The following is a 24,924-nucleotide window of genomic DNA, read 5'->3' as shown; positions in this document are numbered from 1 at the left end:
AAGTCTTGTTGTAAACCAATATATCATCAAAGAAAACAAGCGCATTCTTCCTTAAAAACTCCTTCAGAACAGTATTCATGATGCTTTGGAATGTCACAGGGGCATTTGATAGCCCAAATGGCATCACCAAAACTCATAGTGCCCATGATGTGTCCTGAACGCCGTTTTAGGGATATCGTTCTCCTTTGTCTTTATTTGATGATACCCCACCCTCAAATCAATTTTAGAGAAGTAACTAGCACCATACAATTCATCTAACAACTCCTCTATCACTGGGATAGGAAATTTATCTGAAATTGTAGCCTTATTTAAAGCCCGATAATCAATGCAAAAATGTCAACTTCCATCTTTCTTCTTAACCAAAATCGCTAGACTGGAATAAGGACTTTTACTAGGTCTAATAATTCATGTTTGCAACATCTCAGCGACTTGTTTCTCAATTTCTGCCTTTAATAGGTGTGGGTATCTATAAGGTCTCACATTGATTGGATCTATTATGGCTTTAATTGGAATTTGATGGTTCAAATGCCTTCAAAAGTACCTAGAATTTCCTGCAACTCTGTTTTGCTTGGTTGTTAACTGGTTTTGTTCCCCACATCCCTTCTCCAATTCGGCATTACCCATCTCTCAAACTAATGGCACCACTTCAATCTCCTTTTCTTTTAATAAAACTATTGGAGTCACCACTCTCTTGGTTAAAGAAGGATCCCCTTTTTCAAACGAAGGAAGTTCCACTTTTTTTCACCTACCTCCACTGGTATTCTCTTTAGTCTTCCTCCCATTCGTCATCAATCTCCTCTTTTTCCCACTTTGTCCCCGTTTACAGAACCTCCACTTCCTTCAGACCCCTTTTTCAATATTCTTAAGTTTGCACATAACATCCTCTATCTATCACTTAGCCTTTGAAAGTTGGCTCCAGATTCTTCCTTCATTTCCTCAATTGCCCTCTATACTATGCTCACTCTACTCTCCATGACTCTGTTGGTGTTTTTGATCCGACAAGTCGAACCAAATTGTTAGGTTTCTTGAGAACAAGAAACCGGATATTCAGAATCAGTAAAGAAATAAGCACTCAAATCTTGCTACACAACGTAAGATAATACTTTAATTAAAGAAAACATAATATAGAAAACATTCAACAACTTCCAAGGGAAGTAAATCCCTTCTACACACGACAAGTCCTAATCCAAAAAAGAAAATACAACACACCCACTAGGAGGAACTATTTCCTCCTTAAAAGATAACCCTTACTAAACTTAATCACTACCTATAACCACCCCTAAACTGCCCATCCACCATTAACTGTCATGAAACTTCTGATTTTGAACCTTCTTCCTAAGGTACACCGTAAAGGTCTTATCATAAGATGAATATTTCAAGCCCTCCAAAATACATTTTTCTCTCTTTTTAATCTTAAGTCTGTTATTTTCAACAAATCCCTCAAATAACCCATAATATGAACACTGTTTTAAAAATATTTTGGAGCATCTCAAATGAACTCTAAGAATAGGTTTTCGAATTTCCTTGTGTTTTTCTCTTTGATATGTTTCATAAGTTAAATAGAATTAACAATCAAGTAAAAGAATAAGAATTAATGTTGTCTTTTGCAACATATCCTTGACAAAAGAATCAGTAACATTTTGCAGTTCTCATTATTTTCTGCTCCCTCCAACAAAAAATTAGTAGAAAGAAAAAAAATTATAATAACATTGAAATTTGAAAACTCAAAAAAGATATTACTAAGTGCTTGAGAAATATACCAATGTTATCGATATCGAATAACGGAAGATATCAAAATATCGGAGACTCAAAAATCCTTTATAAAATTATAACGGAAACCATAACAGGTTATGGCAGAAACATTGCCTTCAAAAGAAATATAATAGCACCACATGTAATTCTAATGCAAAAGTAATGATATTATAGTTAAAATTGGTATTTTTATTAAAAATAATATAGTAAAACTGGAAAAGAAGAAAAATTTTAAAAACAAAATTGAAAATAAAAAAAAAAAACAGGCTTGGCTGGCGGAGGATGATGGCAGCGGCGAGCGGTGGCGGCAGTGACCGGCGAGCAGTGTCTGCAGTGGTGGCAGTTGGGAGCAGTAAGTTAGGGCAACTGGAAAAGAATAAAAGAAAAAGTGTTTTAAAGTTGTGTATTAGAGTGGGTTTTGAATTTTTATTGGGCCTGGACCAATTTTTAACTGTTCTAAACACAGAAAACAAATAAGGTTTGTGCAATTAGGGTTTCCTATCATGTGTACCACTGCTGCCCCTCCCTTCTCCCACTTTGCTGTTACTTTTTTTCACGCAGATGTCATCTTTCTTCTCCAATCCGCTTCTTACACCATTGTCGTTTTGCCATTGTCGTTCCGCCACCGCCAGTCGCTATGCCAAAAGCGGCCGCCATGGACCACCACAGGAAATCCGTTTCACCACCGCCTTGTTGTAGCAGCAGGTCAAAAAACCGCTACCAGTTTCCACCATGGCCGAAATTTGATAACACTGTAATATACACTTGAGAAAAATTCTTTCCACTTACATAATCGAAGTGCTAGTCTTTTGGAAATTAAAGCAAATTTACTTTTACAGGTATTCCATTAACAGATATACAGAAAGATTGAGAAAAGGCTTTGCTCCATTCTTGTTTTCACTTTTCACGTATTGCTTTATTTTCCCTTTTTACCTCGTGAAGAACCCCTTGTCCTCTCAATGAATATATTTTTTATCAAAAAGTAAAAACAAAAATAAAAAATACCATAGAATTATACCTGGTAAGCAGCAGTACGAAGAACTTTATCAAGTAAAAACTGAAAAACATTATTTGAGAAAATGACTTCCAAGCATTGACTAAGATAACCCAGTTCGTTTGATGACCCACTTGAAATAGTCTCTCTTGTTACAGCACCATCTTGTATTAATATTAAATATACCGCCCAAGCAAGCCTTACGCCACCAACAAATCCCTCAACAATTGGATCATTTCCAGCAGCCATTACCTTAAACATTAAAAAACTTCAACATTATTCCAATTTCATACTAAATATTGTAAACAATTAGTACAGAGAAAAAAGCAATTATATTTTCTCTTACAAGCTCATGAAATTCGTGTTTGAAGGAAGTATTTGAAGAAAGGACAGATGCTTTATCAGGCACTGTACTCAAACCATCAGAAACAAACGCAATCACAAGGGCAAAGAGAAGACAAAAGGTAATCTGCAATACAAAGTGAAAATTATAAGAGTAACACATGAGGAAAAGTTTATGAGCAAAGTGAGCTAAGTCAGACAGAATAAATAACAAGTGCATCTTGATACTCATGCGGAAGCATGTATCTCTCAAAATATTCAAGTTTAACCTTTTCAAAAATCAAACTTATCATTTTCTCATAAAAATAATAAAATAAAAATGCGCAAAAAAAGAAACTATTCATTTTTTACATCACCAATCTAACTGCTGATTCTGAACAAAATACAAAATATTTGAATGGTAAATTAGACACAGCCAAGGACATTTTTTTCTTTTAAATGTAGATGGAAAAAAAGTATGTACCTAGTTAAGGAATCTGCTGGCTCAATTAGTATACTTTGAAATCAATGTTGTCAAAATCAAGATCTTACACAGGATAGGATGAAAGATCATAATTTTAAGGATCATAATAAGACTGAATTAGGAAAGTCATATACAGATATGCATGTGAAAAAGGTGATATAAATAACAAAAGATAAACTGAACTAAAGTAAAACCAAAAAATAATCCAGGGATTTATATGGATAAGTTTCCTTGTACTCATTAATATATATAACTACTGAATTTTCCAACCGTGACATACCCTGATATTATGAGATAAGACACTGCACATCAGGGATTCTTGATAACTACATATTACTTTCATAACCATGAATAAATAATATTAAAATACACAATCCAAGTATTTTAATATATATACTAGGAGAAATGAGGCACCTTGCACCCCCTCCGTATTTTGGATTGAAAAAGATTAATAAACGCGGTTGGTTCTGACAATGCAGTTAGGGTATTGGTTGCTTGACTAGTTTATTCACAGGAATAAAATAAAAATTTATAGAGAAGGGTTTGGGGGCAAAATAGTTCACAAAAATATCTACACTAAACCTCATATATCCCTATATACAAATATGAAGATATATATCATATAATATAATGTAATAAATACAAATAAGTCAAATTAGTGTATGTAATTCTAGGAAAGTAAGCTTGTATTTTACAAATGATGCCGGTATTTCATAACTAGCCTATAGGCAAGCGAAAAATGGATGAATTCAAGTTAGAACAACAATAAATCAAAGCATAAAAAGGAGTTTCTTATCACAAAGAATGAGAGGCAAAATCAGACAAATAACATGCCCATAATCCACAACAAAGATAAAGTGTGACAGCGGAAGACAACAAGAAGAACCCAGCAGTACTACTCATGTCAGAATAAGCAAAAGCTTCAAGAGTGTTAGGCAAAGACGAGAATAAGAATATCCGTGTTATATTATGATAGAGACAAAGCAAGCAAGAGTTAAAGCTGAGATGGAAAACAGGGTCAGGTTCAATGGGTTTTACTTAAAAAGCAGGTCCAGAGGAAGATCAAGTCCGCTAAGATTGTATGACCTTGGATCAGGAAGATCACATTAATAAGAATCTAAAGAAAAACAGTCCCACAACAAATTTTGAACATGATTAGGCAAGAAAATCATAGTATCATATGATTCTGTGATCTTTACAAAAATTTCAATAGCACTGGATTAGATTTTTTCAGTTACATATATCCACTCTTCCCTCTATCCTTTTCCCAACTCTGATTCAAATTTTTTTCAATTATGGTAAAAGCCGACAAATTTCTTCATTTTCAGATCATTAGTTTCACCAAATGATTTAGAGATGAAGATAACAATCATTGAATACATTTATCACCAAAGAAGATGAATGAAATTTATACCCTGAATAACAATTTCTTACCATGGGACATTGGTTGGATAGTTTTAATGCTTAAGAAATTATGATTTTGAAAACATAATTCTAATGCTCAAAAAACAAAAAATATATATATAATTGAGCTCGGCGAGTATAGAAATGCACCTGATGTTTGACAATGGTATTGCTCTCACTAACTTCAGAAGCATTATCTTTCAAAACAGAAAAAATATCTTTAATATCCTTTGGACCTGAAAATGGAGATCGTGGATGAACTTCCATTTGAAATATTAATCAAGTATTCAAGAAGTATAATCTGTCACAAAATACAATAAACCAAGTAGAGCCTCAGCAGACAAGAAATAACACTAAACATACTTGTCCGAACAACTAGAATCGAAAGGACAAGACAATGCCCAAGAATAAGTCTTTCTCTAGAGACCACTGCCTGCCTCTCCACAAGAGAACCTCTTGAATCAATAATAAAGCGCTCACACTGAAGACCACCCAAACCAGAAGGTTCTTCTCTATTGAGTTCCTACATTCAAAAAGCAAATTCTAATAAAAAACTATGTTTACATTCCAGGTTAATCCAAAAGTTACACGTTCACATAATATATTAGATACTCTAGTCAAGATTAAGAAAATAAACCACCACATTGGTTAACTTGCCAATCATATGCTTATAAGATTAGATAGTTTATTGATCATGTTTCTTCAAGAGACAATTAAGCATAGTAATCAACAACAGTGTACCTGACACATACTTGTGCATCAGAAAATGTCTTTAACTATGAAATATGAACTCATATATAATACAAGCAGGACCATTGAGGTTAATTAAAGTAGTTACAATATTAAAAAGCATGTTTAGGTTATTCACCAGCCAATATAGAGCCACAATAATCAATATAAACTGCCAGTTTTTAAACACAGAATTTTTAAAACCAAATCACTACTAATATATAAATATTAATTATTACAACCAATTACGTCAAATTTTAAGTAGTTGAATCGATGTAAGCCAATACTCAGGTAAAATCTGTTACAGTGAATATGAAGAACATCTAGTCAACTCTGACAATAGCTTGGCAATAAACAATACCCACTCTCTAAGAGCCTTTACCCTAAATTGGAATATAATCTTGAAGTTACAGAACAAAACATTAATTAATAACTCATTACAAATCAAACCTTGATAAGAGAAATTAACCGCTGCCTAAGTCCTGAAATGATAAGATCTTCTAGATACTTCTGAATGTCTACCAATATATCATCTTGCAGTCCCTGATCTAGCACCACAGCCTATAAGAAAACAATACAGAGGTATTAACCACAAACTAAATAATTAAATAATGGCCAAATGAACTTCAATGATTCCTTAAATAAAAAGAAATACCCTTAAGAGCAAATGGAGGGATGTTATCAAATCTCTTCTCTCTGTATACCAGAGTCCTGCCGCAAGCCGTAAAATTTCCAGTGGTTCCCTTCCCATTAATCCCCACTACAGATAAAACCAAAGCAAATAATCAAATATAAATGATGCACATGTATTGACAATATCATTCATGGAATCATGGTCTCTCAGTCCAACATAAAAACTGGAAAATTAAATGCATTAAATAACCACAACTAAAACTAACCCATCTGTAAACTAAACCACCTTCAACATTTCCACTCAGTCCTTAATTTTCATAAAATTATATGAAAATTATTTTCTTTACTAAAACTACAATTTAAAATCAAAAGGAAACGATAATGAAGCAGGTAACAATAAAATTAAAAAAATTATGTACCCAAATCATATGGCTATTCATTGTGTGTGCCACAAAGTCTGTTAATGTATATAAAGCAAATTAAAAGCTGAAGTTTACCTCTTGATTAGCTGATACAAGCAAACGAACACAATCTACTTCATTGAGATGGAGATCATCACTCAACTTGAGCGCCTAAGGGTCATATAAGCAGTTGTTAGGAAAAAGGAAGGGCAAATAAAACCGCAATAAGACCCCAAACAAGATGTGCACACATATCACCAAGATAAACAAAGTTATTACTCATTGGTGGCAAGAATCATATTAATAAAATCGTAAGACTTCATCAACAAATCCTGAAAATGAAATAATCGTAGGAAACTAGCAATTTAAAGAGAAAATAAAGTCAAAACTTTAAATAAATAAATATACAAAAAGTGACCTGAAAAAGAAAAAAGGACCACAACACATACCATACAACAAAGATAAAAAAAAAAAAAACCATACGTGTAATTATAAATACATCCAGTGAAGCTAGCCTAACGTACTATGGCAGGACAAGAAAAGGGTCCAGTCCCTTCTTCTGGTTAAGGTGCTGCCCCTTAGGTGAGGCCCACACCTTTCATTCAACGCGCTTGTGCAGTTGTGCCTCATAATAGAAGATGCACTGCCCCCATTGGTACCTTCCTAGTGGATTTGGCAAAGCCTAGCGAACAAAAGTCCTATGATTAAATTTAAAAGACAGTGGCTGCTAGGAGTCATTCAAGCTAAGTAAAACAAAGGAGTAAAACACCTCCGCCATCAGTTGAACTAATAGGCACTTTCTTAGTTTTGATTTGCTCTTCTATTCCGAGGTAAGTGTTTCAGCATTTTTTTTTTAATTTTTCCTTGACACCACTTCCTCCAAGTGTTATTGCCTTTTAAAAAGATTTGTCATGGCACATAATTTCCCATGATATCAACATAAAGAGTAAAATGACTTGGAACCTTCAAGCATAAGATCAGAAAAATTGTAGCATGATGCTGGTAGAAAAGATTAGACTTAAGAACAATGCTTCCCTTAATAATCTATAATTGACCTCATCAATATAGACATTCAAAATCCAATTTGACGTGCCAAAGAAGTAGGGATGTTTCGTTCAACGTATTTATTGAAATAAATGATTTTTTTACCAAAATCCAGCAAACTCCAGAATAAAAACGAGTATTTTGAAGGAAATAACTTCGAATCAAACATGTGCTTCAAGAGGGGATACTTAAGAACAATGAAAAGCTCAAATAGACAAAACCCAAGAAACTCAAAGCACTAAGGGATTTCAATCATTCAACTCCTATTTCATTTGTCATCATTTTTCTAATAATATGTAATTCGATTTCCATTATACAGGCACATAAGCCTGTAAAGATTAACAATCGTTCGATTCCCATTACCACTTATCATATTTTATACATATGTGAGCATGTGCATGTGTGGCTGCGCAAGCCAAGGGTCAAACATAATAGGTATAGATTACAAGTGGACAAAGGGATTTCACTTTGACCCCTAGCTCTAACGTCTTTTATTTGGTCTTCCCAATTTAAGTTTCACCACTAAAGTTACGAAATTGACTATCTTCCTGTTTCAGTCACCTCGCATTTTGGTCAAACCAAAACATTCCGTTCATAGAATAAACTAGATATACATTTTCTTTATAGGAAAACATAAGCAACGAAACTTATCCAATGCCCGGACTTTTACTGAATACAAACCATGTTAAATACTAGCAGCGTAGAAAAGGTGCAGAATGGGAACTTACAATGTGCACATCCTGGTCGTCAAGTGAAATAGGAGGAGAATCAGGCAGCCTGACGGACTTTGACTGAACTTGGCTTCGATCAGAGGGTTTTGGGGGCTAAAGAAAAGACACAACAAAATACAAGTACAACAAAAGAGTTTTCATTTTAGTTTGAAATTGAATAGAAGAAAACAAAAATGGAAGTTAATAGCGTACTGGATAGGAGAGAAGGGACTGGAAGGAGATGACGGAAGTGCGAAGAGCGTGCAAGAGTTCTACGCGTTGCGCCGCCGTCGGAGACGAAGCGCCAAGAAGCGCTGATTCGATGGTGCCTAGGAGCTGCTTCGGAGACACCATTTTTTCGCCAGTCGCCGGTGAAACCCTAAAGCTGGAAGAAGAACGCGGAAAGATAGGTGCGTTCCCTTAGGGCCACTATAGCGGGAAATGAAGCAGTGGGGTTTCAGTGAAGATTGAAGATCCGGGAATGCGCTCTTATGCCAGCTTTAAACCCTATAAACCCCTCCTCTTTGAAAATTTGAGAAAACTAAACTAAAATTCAAACCATCAAAGGAAGGAGACCATTTTTTTTTCTTAATTTGGTTAAAGAAAATAATGGAATGCATACACAACTAATATTTAAAATAGTTTTACTCATTTAATAAAAGATTGAGCGTGATTATGACTTTTAAGATAAATAAAATTTATAGATCTATCATATGTAATTAATAATTTATAAAAAAATACACAAAACATTTTATTTTTGAAATTCAAGATTAACATTATTAAAGAACATTTGGTATTTCATTCTTCATTTGAGATTGAAAGGACTACCGTAAGTCAAAAGTAGTATGAAAAAAGTGTTTAAAATCTCAATGTGTGAAGTGTATAACGAGGGGTAAGTCAAAGTATAGGCCTAACTAGTATTTTATTTTTTATATTTAGATTTATTATTTACTTTGATTTAATATCTTTGTTAAATCAAGTTTTAATATTTATTAAGTAGAGATTATTCAATTTATTATGTTAAATTATGGATAATGTCGTTTGGAATTGTTATTTGTCAAAAATTTATTTCATTCTTTATTTTGGAACTTTTCTAGTTTTCTTTTTTCTTTTTTTTCTTCCCTCATCTCTCCCCACCTCCCACTGAATATTTATTTTGCACAATTTCTAGATAATAAAATACTACGGTATCAAAGGATAACTTTATTTATGAAATTTCAAAAACAACATTCTTACCAAAGCATGGTAGAGTATGGTAGCAAATTTTAAAATCTCATTTTGATTTTCTTAACTACACTCTATGATAATCTAGAATCTTAATTTTATTTTTTTAACTATATTCGGTAAAGGAAAATGGTAGTAGAAGGTGGACAAGGGAGGAATGTGGAAGAAAAAAACATAAGGATTCAATGGTAAAAGATGAAGTGGATTTTTACAAGTGACACTTGTAAATGACATTAATGTTAATTTATCATAAAAGACCAAATTTACTTTAAGTGATATTTGAACTCAATTGAGTAAAAAATATATAGGGACCAAAGTGAATTATAGGCCTAAATTTAGAAACCAAATTACCAATTAAGCCTTAAAGTGTATGATTAATCATTATTGAAGTATTTGTTATTATTGTCAAAATTTGTCATGGATGTTTGCATTTATGTAGCTTGTATAGATGTTGTAATGTTAATCCTTGTGTTTTAATGTTAAACTTTTAAGAGTTGTGTTTGTGTCTTTGCACAATGTTGTTGAAGGGCATCATTGACCATTAGTGGATCGGATCCATGGTGCTCGCAATTGAAGGTGCACCACTTAGATAGGCCACTTGGATGGTTCTCTAAGAATTTGAGAATTTAATGAAAGTGGTCCTAAAAGGGGCTTAATGGTTTGAAGTTGTGTGACCAAATAGGTAGTAACACCTTCCTCAGCAACTTTGGCTTTAAGCTCAGCCTTAGTTTTTCTTTGTTTAGCCTCTTTTATTGTTCATTCCACTTTGTTCTTTCTCTAAAAGCTTCTACTCTCAACTCTTTTATAATTTTCGTGATGGAAGATCAATAAATTCAAATAGGTGTTGAAGAAGAAGTAATCTTCATGGACTTTCATAGGAATGCTTGTGACAATGGAGAAAACAAGGCAAGAAGAAGAATAACTTCCAAAAAACACTACAAAATGGATTAAAGGTAAGAAGATAAATAGACTATGCCACCTTAGGAACACCATTCAAGGAAGCTTTTCAACATAAGAACCAAAAAATTTTAGTACATGTTTGAAATAAAATCTACATAGCATAAGTTTATTATGTGACAGTAGTGGTAATGTTAGGTTTAAGAAAGACTAATGTGTAGTCAGGAACTCTTATGAGACTCCATTATCTTTTGTTAATGTACAAGTTAAAATGTACAATATTGAGATAAACGATTTATCGGCTTAAAAAGTCTTATGCCTTGAGACTATAAAGCAAGATCATTAGGTTTGACATAGAAAGTGTTATCACGCAAGCTTGAGGTTACTTTTAAAATTACAAAATCGCAACCTTATAAGGAGTTTGTGAGAAAGTCTTTAAATGACATCTTTTTGTGTGAAACATGTATAAAAGGAAAGCATGTTAAAGTCAAATCAACGAAGTTAATGCTCAAAAACCACTTAAGTTGATAGACTTATTCATTCCAATCGAACTAGATTTATTGATGGTAAATGATACGATCTAATCGTCTTAGATGAATTCTATGAATAAACTTAGATAAAATTATTGACCCATAATGATGAAACTTTCAAACTCTTTCATAAATTTTACAAACATGCTTAAAATGAAAAGGTCTAGCAATTGTTTCTATCAAAAGTAAGTTTAGCTTTGGGCAACCAAAAACAAGTCGAACGAGGTTGACTCCCAATGTGTAGGTTGACGGGATAGCCTACCATTTTTCAACTTTTCTTTTAAAGAACTTTCTTTTTTTGATAAGTGTTTTTTGATAAGTGTTTTTTTGATAAGTGTTGTTTATGTGTTTGGCCTTATTTATTTACTTATAGACATTGGTATTACTTTTTGGAAAGTCAGAAAGCAATCGACACCAATAAAATCAAATCAAACTTGATTATTATAATCAAACAAAGTCAAAATGAATAATACTCTACAAATCAAATTATATATAAAGAAATTAATGTAAAAAATGTTTGATATAAAATATTGACAACAACCAACTTTTATTCCCAAAGCATCATAAATAAAGTGAATACATAACAAATACAATAAAAGACCAATAAATATCACAAATTATTATCAATGTGAACTCGCTCTTTTCCATAAGTAAAAGAGATTTTCATTGGTAAATGGGATACACTTCTCACTAGACGAGAATAAAACTTGTTGGGCGATCAGAAGAGTTCTATCGCTGGCCAAGAAGGTCATGAAACACTTCCTTCAATTCGCTTGAAACTTACACTTTACAAAAATTTTAGGAAAATTATATCTCCAAAAGAATTTTGTTTTCATGAGTTAAACAAAAATCTACGTCAAAAAGACAAAAAAAATCTAATAAGCATGGGAAACAAGTTATTATCACACTTATCGATGCTAAACTCGAAGAAAATTTAGTTGAAACCTGAACAGACTTGATGTATTTTTCCTAAAGAGATCTTGTATACTTAGATACCGAAAAATAACTTTATGTCCTTATTTGTAAGCTAAAAACAACAATAGTAATACTTATAATTTATCTTCAAATAGGGTAACTCATTGTTGCTTAAATTTGAAGAAATAAAGGTAGAATTGGTTAGATGAACTAATTTAATGCGTATACATTAATTATCCCATTATAAAAGTTTTGGTAAAAACTTTTACAAAACCATCAAATAACCCTCATTTGTGTATGTTAGACACTTGCAAATAGTTTTCGATACTTCTTTTAATATATTTACATTCAATTCTCCCTTTATTTTAAAGCTAACCTATATAACTTCTATGACATTCAATAACATCTCTTTCTACATTGGTTTATAAATTGATAGTGAATTCCTATCAAACGGTAAGTGGAATATTGTTGTTGTAGTATGAATATATACAAACATAATTCACAGTTTGGACCCATTATTTAAAGTAAAAAAGAAAATTGGTATAAATTTTTCCCCACTTTGGATTTCTCATAAACTTATGAGTCAAAGAGTAATTCTATTTATGATATTGTTAATCCATGGGTGAAATTGAACCTAAATTACATGATAATATAAGTTATATATATATATATATATACAACAAATTAACAAACATAATGAAAAAATTATTAATTTTTATATTAATTATATTCAAAGTTTGTGCTTTCTTGTAATTAATGGTTAAGTCAAAATTAAACTTTACATATTATACTAATTTATATGTATATTAAACTTTACATATTATACTAATTTATATGTATATTTAGTTTTCAACTAGGCAAAGTCAGTATTTTTCTTAAAAGAGATATAAAAGAAAGTGAAAAACTTAGGTAAATTAATATTAGGGGTTAGTTTCACTCAAATCTTGCCTTAACCCATTTCACATGAGGTTTTTGGGATTATGGCTTTAAAAATGGCCATATCGAATGGGTAAAAAAAAAATAACGCATAATTTTAGAATGTGTAAAGACCAACTCATAGGTCATGGACCTAAATGACACTGTGTAACAGTGATACAAAAAGAGATATTCTTAGTTCGAAGAGAAATACCAATATAAAGGAACTCACACTAGGGAAAAATATTATTAAGAATTCAAGTGTTAATTTAAGTCGCACGTTGATTTAAAACAAGAAAGTTGAACATCATACAAAAATGAAGATTCATAAATTCATAAAGGTGATATTAATTCTTTATATGTGTGTTTGACTCATATCTGGGTAGTATTATATCTTCCCGTTAATTTGTCGTATATATATATATATATATATATATATATATATATATATATATATATATATATATATATATATATATATATATTTACGACGTGGTATATTATCTATATCAATCTCGTATTTGTGTAGGTATTGGTCCATGAGCTTTATAGATTTTAAAGACGATGAAAAATGATACTTTGAACACATATATATTTTATATTCATTTGACATTATTCTTTCTTATTCGTTAATTTCTTTTTTTTTGAAAAAATACAAAAATTCACTCTTGATTATTTTATCCTTGTATTATATGTCAAGTGAATGTAAAAATATCTCACCCTATCATTGTTCTAATATGATATTGTTTAACAATAAAACTATATTGAAAGGAAAATATAACTTTCTTGTCAAAAACATCTAGGAGTAAACAACAACGAAAGGAAACCCTTTCAAAAGCTTGGCCATCACTCTATAAAAGGACCTTTGTCCATGATTACTCTAGACCTTAATTAGGGAAAACAAGTTTTCATAAGGTGGTTCAAATTTCCCCTCTCAGTCGGCGTCACCTGAAATAGAAGTAATAAACGTGTCATATGGAGCTAAAGCTTTCAAATAATTACAAAGAAAACTTCATTAGAGTTAAACTTATCATCCTCACCAAAATTTCTGGGTGTTTTGCACTTGAAACATTCTGTTCTGCTGGCATAGTTATGGACTCCACAGCCAATTCTGATACACAAGAAATTAGAGGTCAATTTTTTTTTTCCGATTCTTTCATGTTAAATGAGTCATTTTATTTTGAACAATGACCACTATTTGTATTATTCTTTCTCAATTATTGTTACGGGCTTATGGTTCAAATACTCTCCTTTTTCAATGTTTTACCTACTAAAGTGAAAGAAAAAAGCATTCAATTCTTGAAATGTAGCTTTAGTGTGTAAACTTGCATGTTTTAAACTACACTGCTCAGTTTCTCATAGTTAGAACAAAATTACAGGATGATAATGTGAACTAACCTACTGCAAATCCAGTCACCAGTTTTCCACCCAGGAGGACAATCAGAAGCATATCCTCCACAGGGGTCAATGTTTCCCCCAAATCTGCAAGAATAACCATCTTTCAATGCACCACATCTGTAGCAGCTTGATCTACTGGCATAGTTGTGAGCTCCACAGTTCATAGAAGTGCAATACCAGTCCCCTGCCAAGGTTTCAGTCCAGTTGTATCTGTAAGTTGTTGGGTCAGGACCTCCAAATTTAGGGTATCCACAAGTTTGGCATGAATCTCTCTTCTTGAAATTTATGTGCTGGCAAGCACCACACATCCAATCTCCTCCAGACCAGCTCATGTTTCCTGTTAAATTAGTTTTAATGATTTCTTGTTTAAGTCAGAAAAGAGACACACCACAACTTCATGTGCTTGTGTTCAACTACGATCACGTGCTAACAAGAAACACTGATACATACTTTGTAACTTAAAATACTAAATAAGAAGTGAAACTCAACAATATATATTTACTAATAATATAACATATGTTAGAGAGGGTGTACTTGACAATTTAATATTCTTTTTTCTCCTACGTTGTATCATGCAAAGAAATTTGTGAAAGTATTGTTTGGATAGGGATCTGTGATGTTATTGATAGCATACTCTGTCATTGGAGTTCATAGTTGATGTTACGTATGTTGAAACATGCAAGTCTTATTTATATATAGAAGAAATTTGCATATGATCATATGATTGATGAATTATTTGTGGTATGAATTGTAAATGCACATACAAAAAGTTTACCTTGTTGGAGAGTAAACGATTATAGAAATATGACAGAAACAAATGTTTGTTATTTTCAGAGAAGCAGCTTGTGAAAGAGATGGTGAGTTCAATGCTTTGGTGAAGGGCTATATATACTAGCCTACGATAAGAAATTGTGGGTAGGGACATGATTTATCCCTTATCTACTAATCTTGATATCAAAGAACCATCCTTGTCAAAGCTTAATCTTTTGGATATAAAACTTTTTTTACATGTTAATTTATTTTTATAAAGAATTTAAATTTTTATCATAAAATATGTTGTTTCGGTAATTTTTTTAATATTGAAATTCTTGAATTTTATTTTAGTAATATTTTCAGTTATATACATGTTGTGTTTGTATTAATGTAGATCCTAATTGACATGATTATCTTTTTATTTACGTTATGTTCTTTTGCATTAAATGTTCTTTTGCATTAAATTCAAGTTTCATTAAGTTACACGAGCTTAGATAAGGTATAATAATTTTTCAATTATATATTATAACAATTATCATTTTATATTATTTATACTAATAAGAATATTTTGATAATCTTTAATTTCTAATAAATAAATATTTTTTTTACAATTATATATTATAACAATTATCATTTTATATTATTTATACTAATAAGAACATTTTGAAAATCTTTAATTTTTAGTAATTAAATCATTTTTTATTTGTCACATAATTTAAATCCTACATAATTTTCCAAACTTTACTTTCAAATATTTTTTTACTCATCTCTAAATTTCTTAAAGAAAACAATCAAGTCAGCTTCAAATGTATCCACTCTCTCACCAAATAATATTATATTAAGCATTCATAAAGAGAATGTAAGCGGGCTTATGATTGTACGTTAAATATAATATAATTTTTAATAAATCCAAAATATATTTTATTAGAAATACATTAACGTAGTAAGATAGAAATGTTATAGTAATTAAAATTTTGTCTTCAAATATTTGGTAAAATGAAAACTCAAAATTAAGTAAATTGAATAACTACAGCAAGAAACTAGAATGTATATATGTCCACACTTTCCTCTGTATATATGTTTTTCCAACAATACCCTTCTTTACATTATTCGAATGCATTATTGCAGAACATATCCATGGCTGTGAAGGCTTTATGAGGGGAAGCTGTTATGTGAGACTGCTTCGGAATCCAATTGCCTTCACCAAAATAATATTATTAACCAACCGATACACCAAAATTCATTATAGTCAATCAGAATATTTAAGCCACAACTAAAATGATTAATCTTAATTAGTTCAAATAAAATCGGGTTCTATAAAGGTAAAAGTACATTATTAGTAATATAAATAAGTGATTCTGGTAAGGTAGGGTCTTCTTCTTTATGAGAGTATTTATTGCAATTTTGACTAAAATAAATTTAATTTGAGTCACAAAGTGTCATTTACATGTATTATTTGAGAAAATTGATAAGATAACAATATATTCAATAATGGACTTCCTAGAAATAATTACTATTGGGCGTAGTTAAATAAATTACTCATACTTTTTTAAATATTCTTATTATTATATGAAATTGTCATGGGTAACGCAAAATATATTTACCTTATTCAAACTAATAAAAAATTATTGATTTTGGATTAAACATATTTTTAATTCTTAAATTAAAAAAAAGAAATCCGTTTATATATTAAATTTTAAAAATAATAAATATAGTCTTTCTAATATATATGTTTGAAAATTTGTAAGCTTGTTAAATGATATTATTTACCTAATTTTACATATTTAAATTTAAATATCAATTTAAAATATCGTTAAATATATATATAAAAAATTAATATTATTAAGTTAAATTTCTTTTTAAATTTGAAAATTAAAATATAAATAAATTTTAATTTTATAATTAAGTTTGAAGAGTACAAACATGTTTAATGTACTAGTACGATGAAAAAATGTTATAAAGAAAATGTCTCAGTGACATGCAGCTTTCGAATAAAGCTTCACTAGGTAGGCTTATGCACTGCACAGTGTGAGAAGAAGGGTGAAAAAATTATGGAGAATTGATTCGTGTTTGATGCACATCCATTATGAAGGTATTTTTTGGATGGCTGGATTACTTTATGCCAATAATAGAAATGCCATTCGAAGATTCACATCCAACACCTAAGATCAATCCTAATGTCTGTTGGTAATATAAACTGAGATTATAGGCCTCAGGACATGATTCTCCATCACGCACTGCCACATCTTCGCATGCTACCTTTCAAACAATACAACCATGCCTTACTTTTCTTTCCTCTTTTTTATTTCTAAAGCAACATTGCTATTAATATGTTTTAGAATAAGGATCGCGGCGACCAGACGCCGTTCTGAAAGGACAGATCACCCTGTTAATTTGTTTTTCATACTAAATATTAAAATAATTTCTAAACTAAACTTGTTTAGATTTTTTTTAGAGAATAAATTAGGAAGATTCACCACTTCTTCTAGTAACAAATGAGTTACCACTATAAAAGACTATATATCATCTTTCACATGAAATTTGAAGGATCACTGTCTGTGAGTTTTTTTTTTTTTACTTAACTTTCTCTTTACAATTTATGATGATTTTTAACTCTAACTTTCTTTTACACTATAATTTTTTTTTAAACGACGAAATAATATTTAAGTTTGTATCTTTTTATCTTAAATATTTTTCAAATTAGAAGAAAAATATTTTATATTTATATATTTTTTATCCTAAATGTTAAGAGATAGATTTTAGATTAGACATAAATAGTAGTATGATAATAGTCCGACAAAGTGTAACAATATGTTTAACAAATAATAAATATTTGTAGGATATTTTTAAATGACTCTCCTACTATTGTGAACTTTAAATTTAACTTAATCCTACAAAATCGACTTGTAAAATGTGGTTTGTGCTAATTTATATACAACAAATTTGTCTTATTTGTTGTCGATGTGGAATCTCCAACATTAAATGCATAAATATGGATTACACTATCAAATATGAGACTCATGTCATATAATATATATAATTAGTAATTTAATTTTTGTATTTAGGTCTATGATTCACTTTCATCCCTATATTTCTTTATCCACTCAATTGACTCTCAATATTTTTTAAATAAAGTCAAGTTGTTCATTAGTATTAAATTGGTGTTAATGATGTTTGAAAGGTGACATGTGTTTGAATTTGAAATGTGTCATGTCAAACTCTTTGAAAAGTATCACGTGTCAAAATCTAGAAATGTGTCACGTATCAAACTAGAGAAGTCCTAAAGCAAAATATAACCCAAATTTTGACACATAATACTATTCAAACGATGTTAATATCAATTTATAATCTTTCATTACACTAATCAACATTCATGATGCACAATCTTTTTAAAAACTATAAAATTAGTAATACTAGTAAAGGTATAAAAGGTAGAAAAAAACTATACACACAAAAATAACCATTACAAAACACAATCTCTTAATTATTATATATTGGTAATATATAAGGATTTTAATTTAATATATTGTAATCTTTCCTTTTTAGCATAATATATAATATAATAAATTTGGATTAATTCATTTAAGAAATTGTTTTTGAAAGTTATGTTTATTAATATCAATGATAGAATGTTTAACTGTTTAGAAGTATTAGATAAGTAGTGTTTTAAAAGTTTTGATGATAACTAATATAAATATCTAATACATATGTATCTTAATAATTAGAATACCTATATTTCTTGAGTTGAGTTGGGTTTAAATCATACTCAGTTGAATATGATATATGTTGTGTTTACTTGAATCAAATCCATGTTAAGTTGGGTTGAGTTAGATCCACATCAAATTGAGTTATGTTAGGCCACATCAGGTCAAGTCAAGTTGGGTCATGGTAAGTCAAGTCAAGTCAGCCTATGTTGAATTGTGTTGGGTTGGGTCCACATTAAGTTTGGTAGAATTGAGCTCGTGTCACGTATAATAGTTAGACTCATGTTGGGTCGAGCGGACTTAGGTTCACTTCAAACTAAGTCAAGATAGGCTCATGCTTAGTCAAGTCAAATTCGACCCACCTTGGGTTAAGTCGAATGGGGTTGATAATTAGATAAAGTAAAGTCGAGCAAAAATTGAGCTGAATTAAGTCTGGTCTATGTCGGCTTAAGTTGAGTTCGGTCCTTGTTAAGCCGAATTGAGTGCAACTCATATAAATCTATTTGATCATGTATCACATTGATTCAAGTTGTGACGAATCCATATTAGATCGAGTCATGTCAAACTCGTGTTGGATTAAGTAGAACGAAACCTACAACAAGTTGAGTCAAGTCAAACTCGCTTCAAACTAGGTTTGGACCAAGCTAGATCAAGTTGAGACAAGGTTAACCATAAATAAACTTATATCGATAATATGATATCAAACTCACGTAAAATTAAATTGGATTAAGTAAATTGAATCGACCGACAAATTAAATTATATCTTAAACTTTCAATTAAATTGAAATGATAAAAATCAATCAAATATTAATTTAAAGTATACATAAATCAATTTACGATTTTAAATATTTTAAAAACACATGTACTTTAAAAAAATTTAAAAAAAAACACTTATTTTATATTGAGGGTTTGAGAATTAAAGTTCTCCAAACCATGAGTTAATAAAAAAAGGACTACAAGTATATTAAAATACGCAACCACATTGGTTAAATTCACATCTCAACGTCAAATTCATAGTGGCATAAAATATCAATTCGTTCTTGCTTACGTTTTCCTAGCTAGGTTCGATAAGGAAGAATCCCAATCACCATTGTTCAAGAGACAAGATGAATATTCCACCAACAGTATATAAATAACTCGCTTCTTCATTTTTTATTTTCCAACTAAAGCAGAAACACTATATGTTCTCCATCAAACAATCTCATATCTACAATCTTTCTGAATATATAATAAATATTACTCCTAGACATAAATCTTTAAAGAAACATGTATCTCAACTAATATGTCAACTTAATTTATTTAAACATAGTTGATTTATATTTTTATTATAATAATTATCAACATCCAATTTAGTTCGAATAAATAAATTTAATTTAAAAAATATATAATATAAAATATAAAATATACAAAATATTTTATATTAATGGTAGAAAAAAAAGAGAAAGGACGAAATATTCTTTTAAATTTTTGAACTTTAATTTTAGCATAAAGAAAAGAATAAATTTGTTTTTAATCTCAGGAGCCATTAGCTTAAAATTTTATATATATATATATATATTCACCTCACTCTTAATACCATCTTCATGTTTTAAACGTATTAGTCCTAACAACTAAATAATTATTTTTTTTCAATCATTTTAAAAATACCAAAAAAAACTACAAAATTTTCAAAAATTAAAAACACCAACATTTTCAAACAGAAAATCCTTTTAAATAATTACGTAACCACGATTTCTCATTATGTAGAAATAAAGTCGATCCTTGTTGAATGCATAAAAAAAAATGTTTCTTATAGTGTTATTTTTGAGAAAAGTTAAACATTTCGAAAATCACGTCAATTTTGTAAAATTAATTAAAGGTAATGCTCTTAGATGGACGTAGTACGGTGTTAATATCTTTTCTACGCATAATCGATTCCTGAACACAAAATCTAGTTTTCATAGATCATGTCTTATTTTATGGTTTTTCATAGTTTTTCCAAAAATAAATTATGGTGGCGTCTTCAAAACCTTTTTTCTTAACCCATTTTTTTTTCCGGTTCATCGTCCTGTCGCAATCCCGTTGCTATAATAATTTTTATTTATTTAATATAAAGACATATACAAACCTTAATTATTAATGTAACCACGTGTTAATATACACTATTACAAAAACGAGTTTTGACATTCGATATTTTTGACCTTTCACATTGGCCCAAATTCTAATGTCGTAGTAGGAGACGTTAATTTAAGATCGGAAGAAAAAAGAAATGTTGATTAACGTTGTAAATTAGGGATATCCAACATCCACTACCGTTGAGTGTAATTTCTGGGTTTGTGAAAAAGGGTCAAATTTACGTTTGAATTTACCTTCCCTGACGTGAATTAATGTTGGTTAATGCATTAACAAATGTTTATCTTATGGTTTTTTTAATAAATCATTTGTTTTACTGTTTTGCCAACTCTAAAAAAGTAGAAAAACACCAGTTTGACATTTCATATACCGAAAACTCTTTTTCAACTTTGTATGAACTAATATCAAAAGTATAAACTAAAGCTATCTTAAGAAAAACTAAAAATTAAAGCTATCAAAACTTGAGGTATTAAAACTAAACTAATGTATTTCATAACTTCATCGCTCTAAAAGATACACTGCTCACTCCTATCATATCTTTTTCATTGTAGCTTATCTTATTAGTGATAGAATGTTGAAGCGCTGCAAAAATAATACAACTTATATTATGTTTGTATTCTAATGTTTAAAGTTGAATTCCATTTGTAGTATGTGAAAGATACGTCATTACCTTAGTCTAATCATCTCTAATTCTTGCTCGAATGATGATCTTGATCCAAGACATGACATAGTAGTCGCATGCCTATGAATCTGACTACTTGTTACACTAAACATGACAAAGAAAATAGTAAAATATGAAGGTCTAAAGTTCGCATAAGAAAATTAATAACTTCTAACCTTTGAATACAGTATTTAAATTTGTTCTGCTCTGAGCCTACCCACAATTCTAATTAAATTTGAAACATTTGAAACATAAGTTAATATATTAATATCATAATGAAGTGATATGGAATAATGTAACAAGGATTTTAAGTCAGGTTTCATATTTCTATGTAGGGAATAAAATCATACAATTGTGCAAAAATGACGTGGTACAATCACCATCAGTTGCCAATAGACCCAATCACGAATCACAAATAATGAGTTGATTAATTAGGTAAACCTTTATAAAATTATACAATGAGTAACATATACCTATAAATGTATGACATGATGTACATCTTTCTTTTGAACTCACCCATCCATGTTTGCAAATATGATTGCTTGAATTCAATTGTGTTTCAAGAAGGTTGAATGGTTTGAGGTTCAAAAAATTCATACATGGATGCCAGACCTTGGTCCATAATGACGGTGTCCATGACAAGAAAGTTAAGTATATCTATGAAAAAGTAACAATTTGAATATTTAAACAGGAAAGACAATGAAAAATCTTATATGAACCATGATTGTAGGATTGAAATATTTAACATCCTTTCTCCACCAATGACCTCTAGTGCATTATTTAGAGTAATATATAATGGCACATGACACTAAAGGTCAAATACTCTTAAATCTCATTCCAGCTCTACCGGTCCTTTATTCAACCTGTATAATTTTGTCATTACCTTTGGTAAAGGATCATCCTCTGCTTCTGTCATGTCATGATCTTCATGGATCATAGGTTCACGCATGGGTTGTTTCTCAGGATGAGAAAACTAAAATAAACATTTTAAAAGTTATGAATAATTTATTTTTAACTTTGATACAATCATCCTCTTCCATGTCATGGTCTTCATGGATCATAGGTTCACGTATGGGTTGTTTCTCAGACGAGAAAACTAAAATAAACATTTTAAAAGTTATGAATAATTTATTTTTAACTTTGACACAAAAATACTAAGAATAACAATATAATACTTATGGTGGGCCACAATATGGCATAATCAAAGCTTTAGACCAAACTATAAATGTACCTAAGGCCTCCCCTACAAATTGGATTTCAGAAGTTGGCATAGGCACTTGAGCATGGGGGCTCGGGCTACATCAATTGTCATACGTGTGTAGTAGAGTAATAGAGGAGCACCATGAATAGTTTGCCCTCTGGAAGTTGTCATCCTATGACCACTACGTGCGGGGGATCTTCATCTACCAATAACTCGTACTGACAAGTGTAGTTAATTTGATCTACGATAGAGCATGATCATTTTGTGCTCATATGACGTCCTGTTGAATCTTCAGTGGAGAGATTGTCGCTCTGCTGGGTAATGCCCTGAAGTCTTTCTTCAAATGCTCTTTGTATTTCTTGTTATTATTGGAGATGTTCCATGAAGCGCTGCTCCACAACAATCATGCGTTGGTTTCATTTGGAGCTTCAACTTCCTCAACACCTCCTAACTTAAGGATTTTGTACTTCTTTGTGTAAACCTAAAGTAGTCTTTCAATCCAGCAACTCCAAATTAGGGAAATCATTTATGGTGCAAACCAACATTGGACGCAAACGGAAAGTTTCTTAAGAGTATGAATCCAAGACCTTAACGCCCTCTTCCCACAATATTTTCAAATCATTAATTAACGGTTTCAGATACACATTAATGTCATTTCCAGGTTGTTTGGGACCTGATATCATCATAGACAACATCATATATTTTCTCTTCATGCATAACAAAGGAGATAAATTATAAATCAACAACAAAACTAGCCGTGAACTATGTTTTCCACTTAAGTTCCCATAAGGATTCATACTATCGGTAGCAAGTGGAAGTCTTAAGTTTATTGGCTTTGCACCAAATTTTGGAAATGTTTCATCTATCTTCTTCCATTGTGGGGAATAAGTTGGGTGTTGAAGAAGATTAACACACATTTCATCAACATGCTGTTTAAGGTTCTTCACATCTTCTTTAGTGGAAAACAATCGTTTCAACCTATATATTATAGGAAAGTACCGCATCATCTTAGCAAGTGGACCATCACTGTCTTCATCACCATTATTTCCATCAACATTCTTCTTAGACTGTGGTAAACCACATATTCGGCAAACCTTCAATAAACCATATTCATCTTTATACAATACACAATCATTGGGGGCATGCATGTATCTTATAGTATTTCAAGCCCATTGGACATAGATTTTTATTCACCTCTTAATTACAGATAGGTAACATGTTATTTTTTGGTAGCATCTTTTTAAAAACTCCAACAATTATGTGAAACTTTTATCGATCCATCCATTCCTTGCTTTTAAACTAAATAATTTCAAAGTTGTCGATAGGCATGTAAAGTTGAAGCATTTTGAATACAACTCTTCCTTTGAATCGTTCTTAAGATAATCATATAAATGTGCTCTTCCAAAATTTTATTCACCAACATCGCATACCATGTCCTCTAAATGATCAGTCATTCATTTGTCCACATAATTTGTTCCTCTTGACATTGTAGGCCTTTGTAGTACTTTTCCATGCTAAGTCCAAACTGTATAACTTCTCATTATACCATAAATAAATATATGATCACCCATGTTGCCCAAGTTTTGACATATTTGATTAAGACAACAAACACAAAGATAAAAATATGTTTCGTTCACAAAGTTTCTCTGTTCTTAAACATATTGTAAGAACTCGAAAACTCCTTTTTCATACTCTTGATTGATACGATGTTCATTCATCCACTTTCAATACGTATTATTTTTAGAAAGTGAATAAAAAATAATTTGACATATAAACGATAAGTGATTATATTTATTGATATTATTTAATATCATCTTAATATTATTTGTTTGGTTAAAATTCTCGGATGATCCTCGTATTTGTACTTAAATCTCAATTCAGTCATCAAGTTTTAAGTAAATTCAATTTGGTCCTTATTTTTTAAAATATGCAATTTGATTATTTCCGTTAATACAAAACTAACGATGTTAACTCAATGCCACATGTTAGTCTGTGTTCTTTTTTTTAAATTCTCTTCTATTTTTTTTAGAATTGCCATTTGTCAAATGAGAATCATGTCATGTGATAGAGACAATGTGACATGACAGAGACAATGTAATGTGACAATGACAGTAACACATCATGTGAAAAATCTGAATTTAG

At 30.6% G+C, this 24,924-nt stretch overlaps 2 protein-coding genes across 2 annotated transcripts in view; both read right to left on the bottom strand.

Moving 5' to 3' along the window:
* LOC148203365 (nuclear pore complex protein NUP205-like) overlaps nt 1–9,018 on the bottom strand; it is a 33,622-nt gene extending 24,604 nt beyond the window's left edge. The window contains exons 1-9 of the mRNA XM_088106056.1: nt 8,686–9,018; nt 8,491–8,586; nt 6,815–6,889; nt 6,340–6,444; nt 6,135–6,245; nt 5,319–5,478; nt 5,106–5,191; nt 3,093–3,215; nt 2,771–2,998 (exon numbers count right to left, since the gene is read on the bottom strand). Coding sequence (XP_087962182.1) covers nt 2,771–2,998; nt 3,093–3,215; nt 5,106–5,191; nt 5,319–5,478; nt 6,135–6,245; nt 6,340–6,444; nt 6,815–6,889; nt 8,491–8,586; nt 8,686–8,826 — 1,125 coding nt within the window. The 5' untranslated portion in view covers nt 8,827–9,018. The remainder of the gene's footprint in view (nt 1–2,770; nt 2,999–3,092; nt 3,216–5,105; nt 5,192–5,318; nt 5,479–6,134; nt 6,246–6,339; nt 6,445–6,814; nt 6,890–8,490; nt 8,587–8,685) is intronic.
* A 4,699-nt stretch (nt 9,019–13,717) lies between these two features.
* LOC148203364 (RNA-binding protein csdA-like) lies at nt 13,718–15,219 on the bottom strand. Its single transcript, XM_088107949.1, has 4 exons — nt 15,127–15,219; nt 14,352–14,688; nt 13,994–14,064; nt 13,718–13,901 (listed from the first exon to the last, which is right to left on the bottom strand). The coding sequence occupies exons 2-4, from the start codon at nt 14,681–14,683 to the stop codon at nt 13,888–13,890; spliced, it is 417 nt and encodes a 138-aa protein (XP_087964075.1). The 5' UTR covers nt 14,684–14,688; nt 15,127–15,219; the 3' UTR covers nt 13,718–13,887.
* Nucleotides 15,220–24,924: the final 9,705 nt, after the last annotated feature.

Source organism: Vigna umbellata, chromosome 2, assembly GCF_029865625.1.
Source record: "Vigna umbellata cultivar VRB3 chromosome 2, Vumbellata_1.0, whole genome shotgun sequence".
NCBI lineage: Eukaryota > Viridiplantae > Streptophyta > Magnoliopsida > Fabales > Fabaceae > Vigna > Vigna umbellata.
Note: the sequence above shows the minus strand (reverse complement) of the source record. Positions and strands in the feature narration are given on the sequence as shown.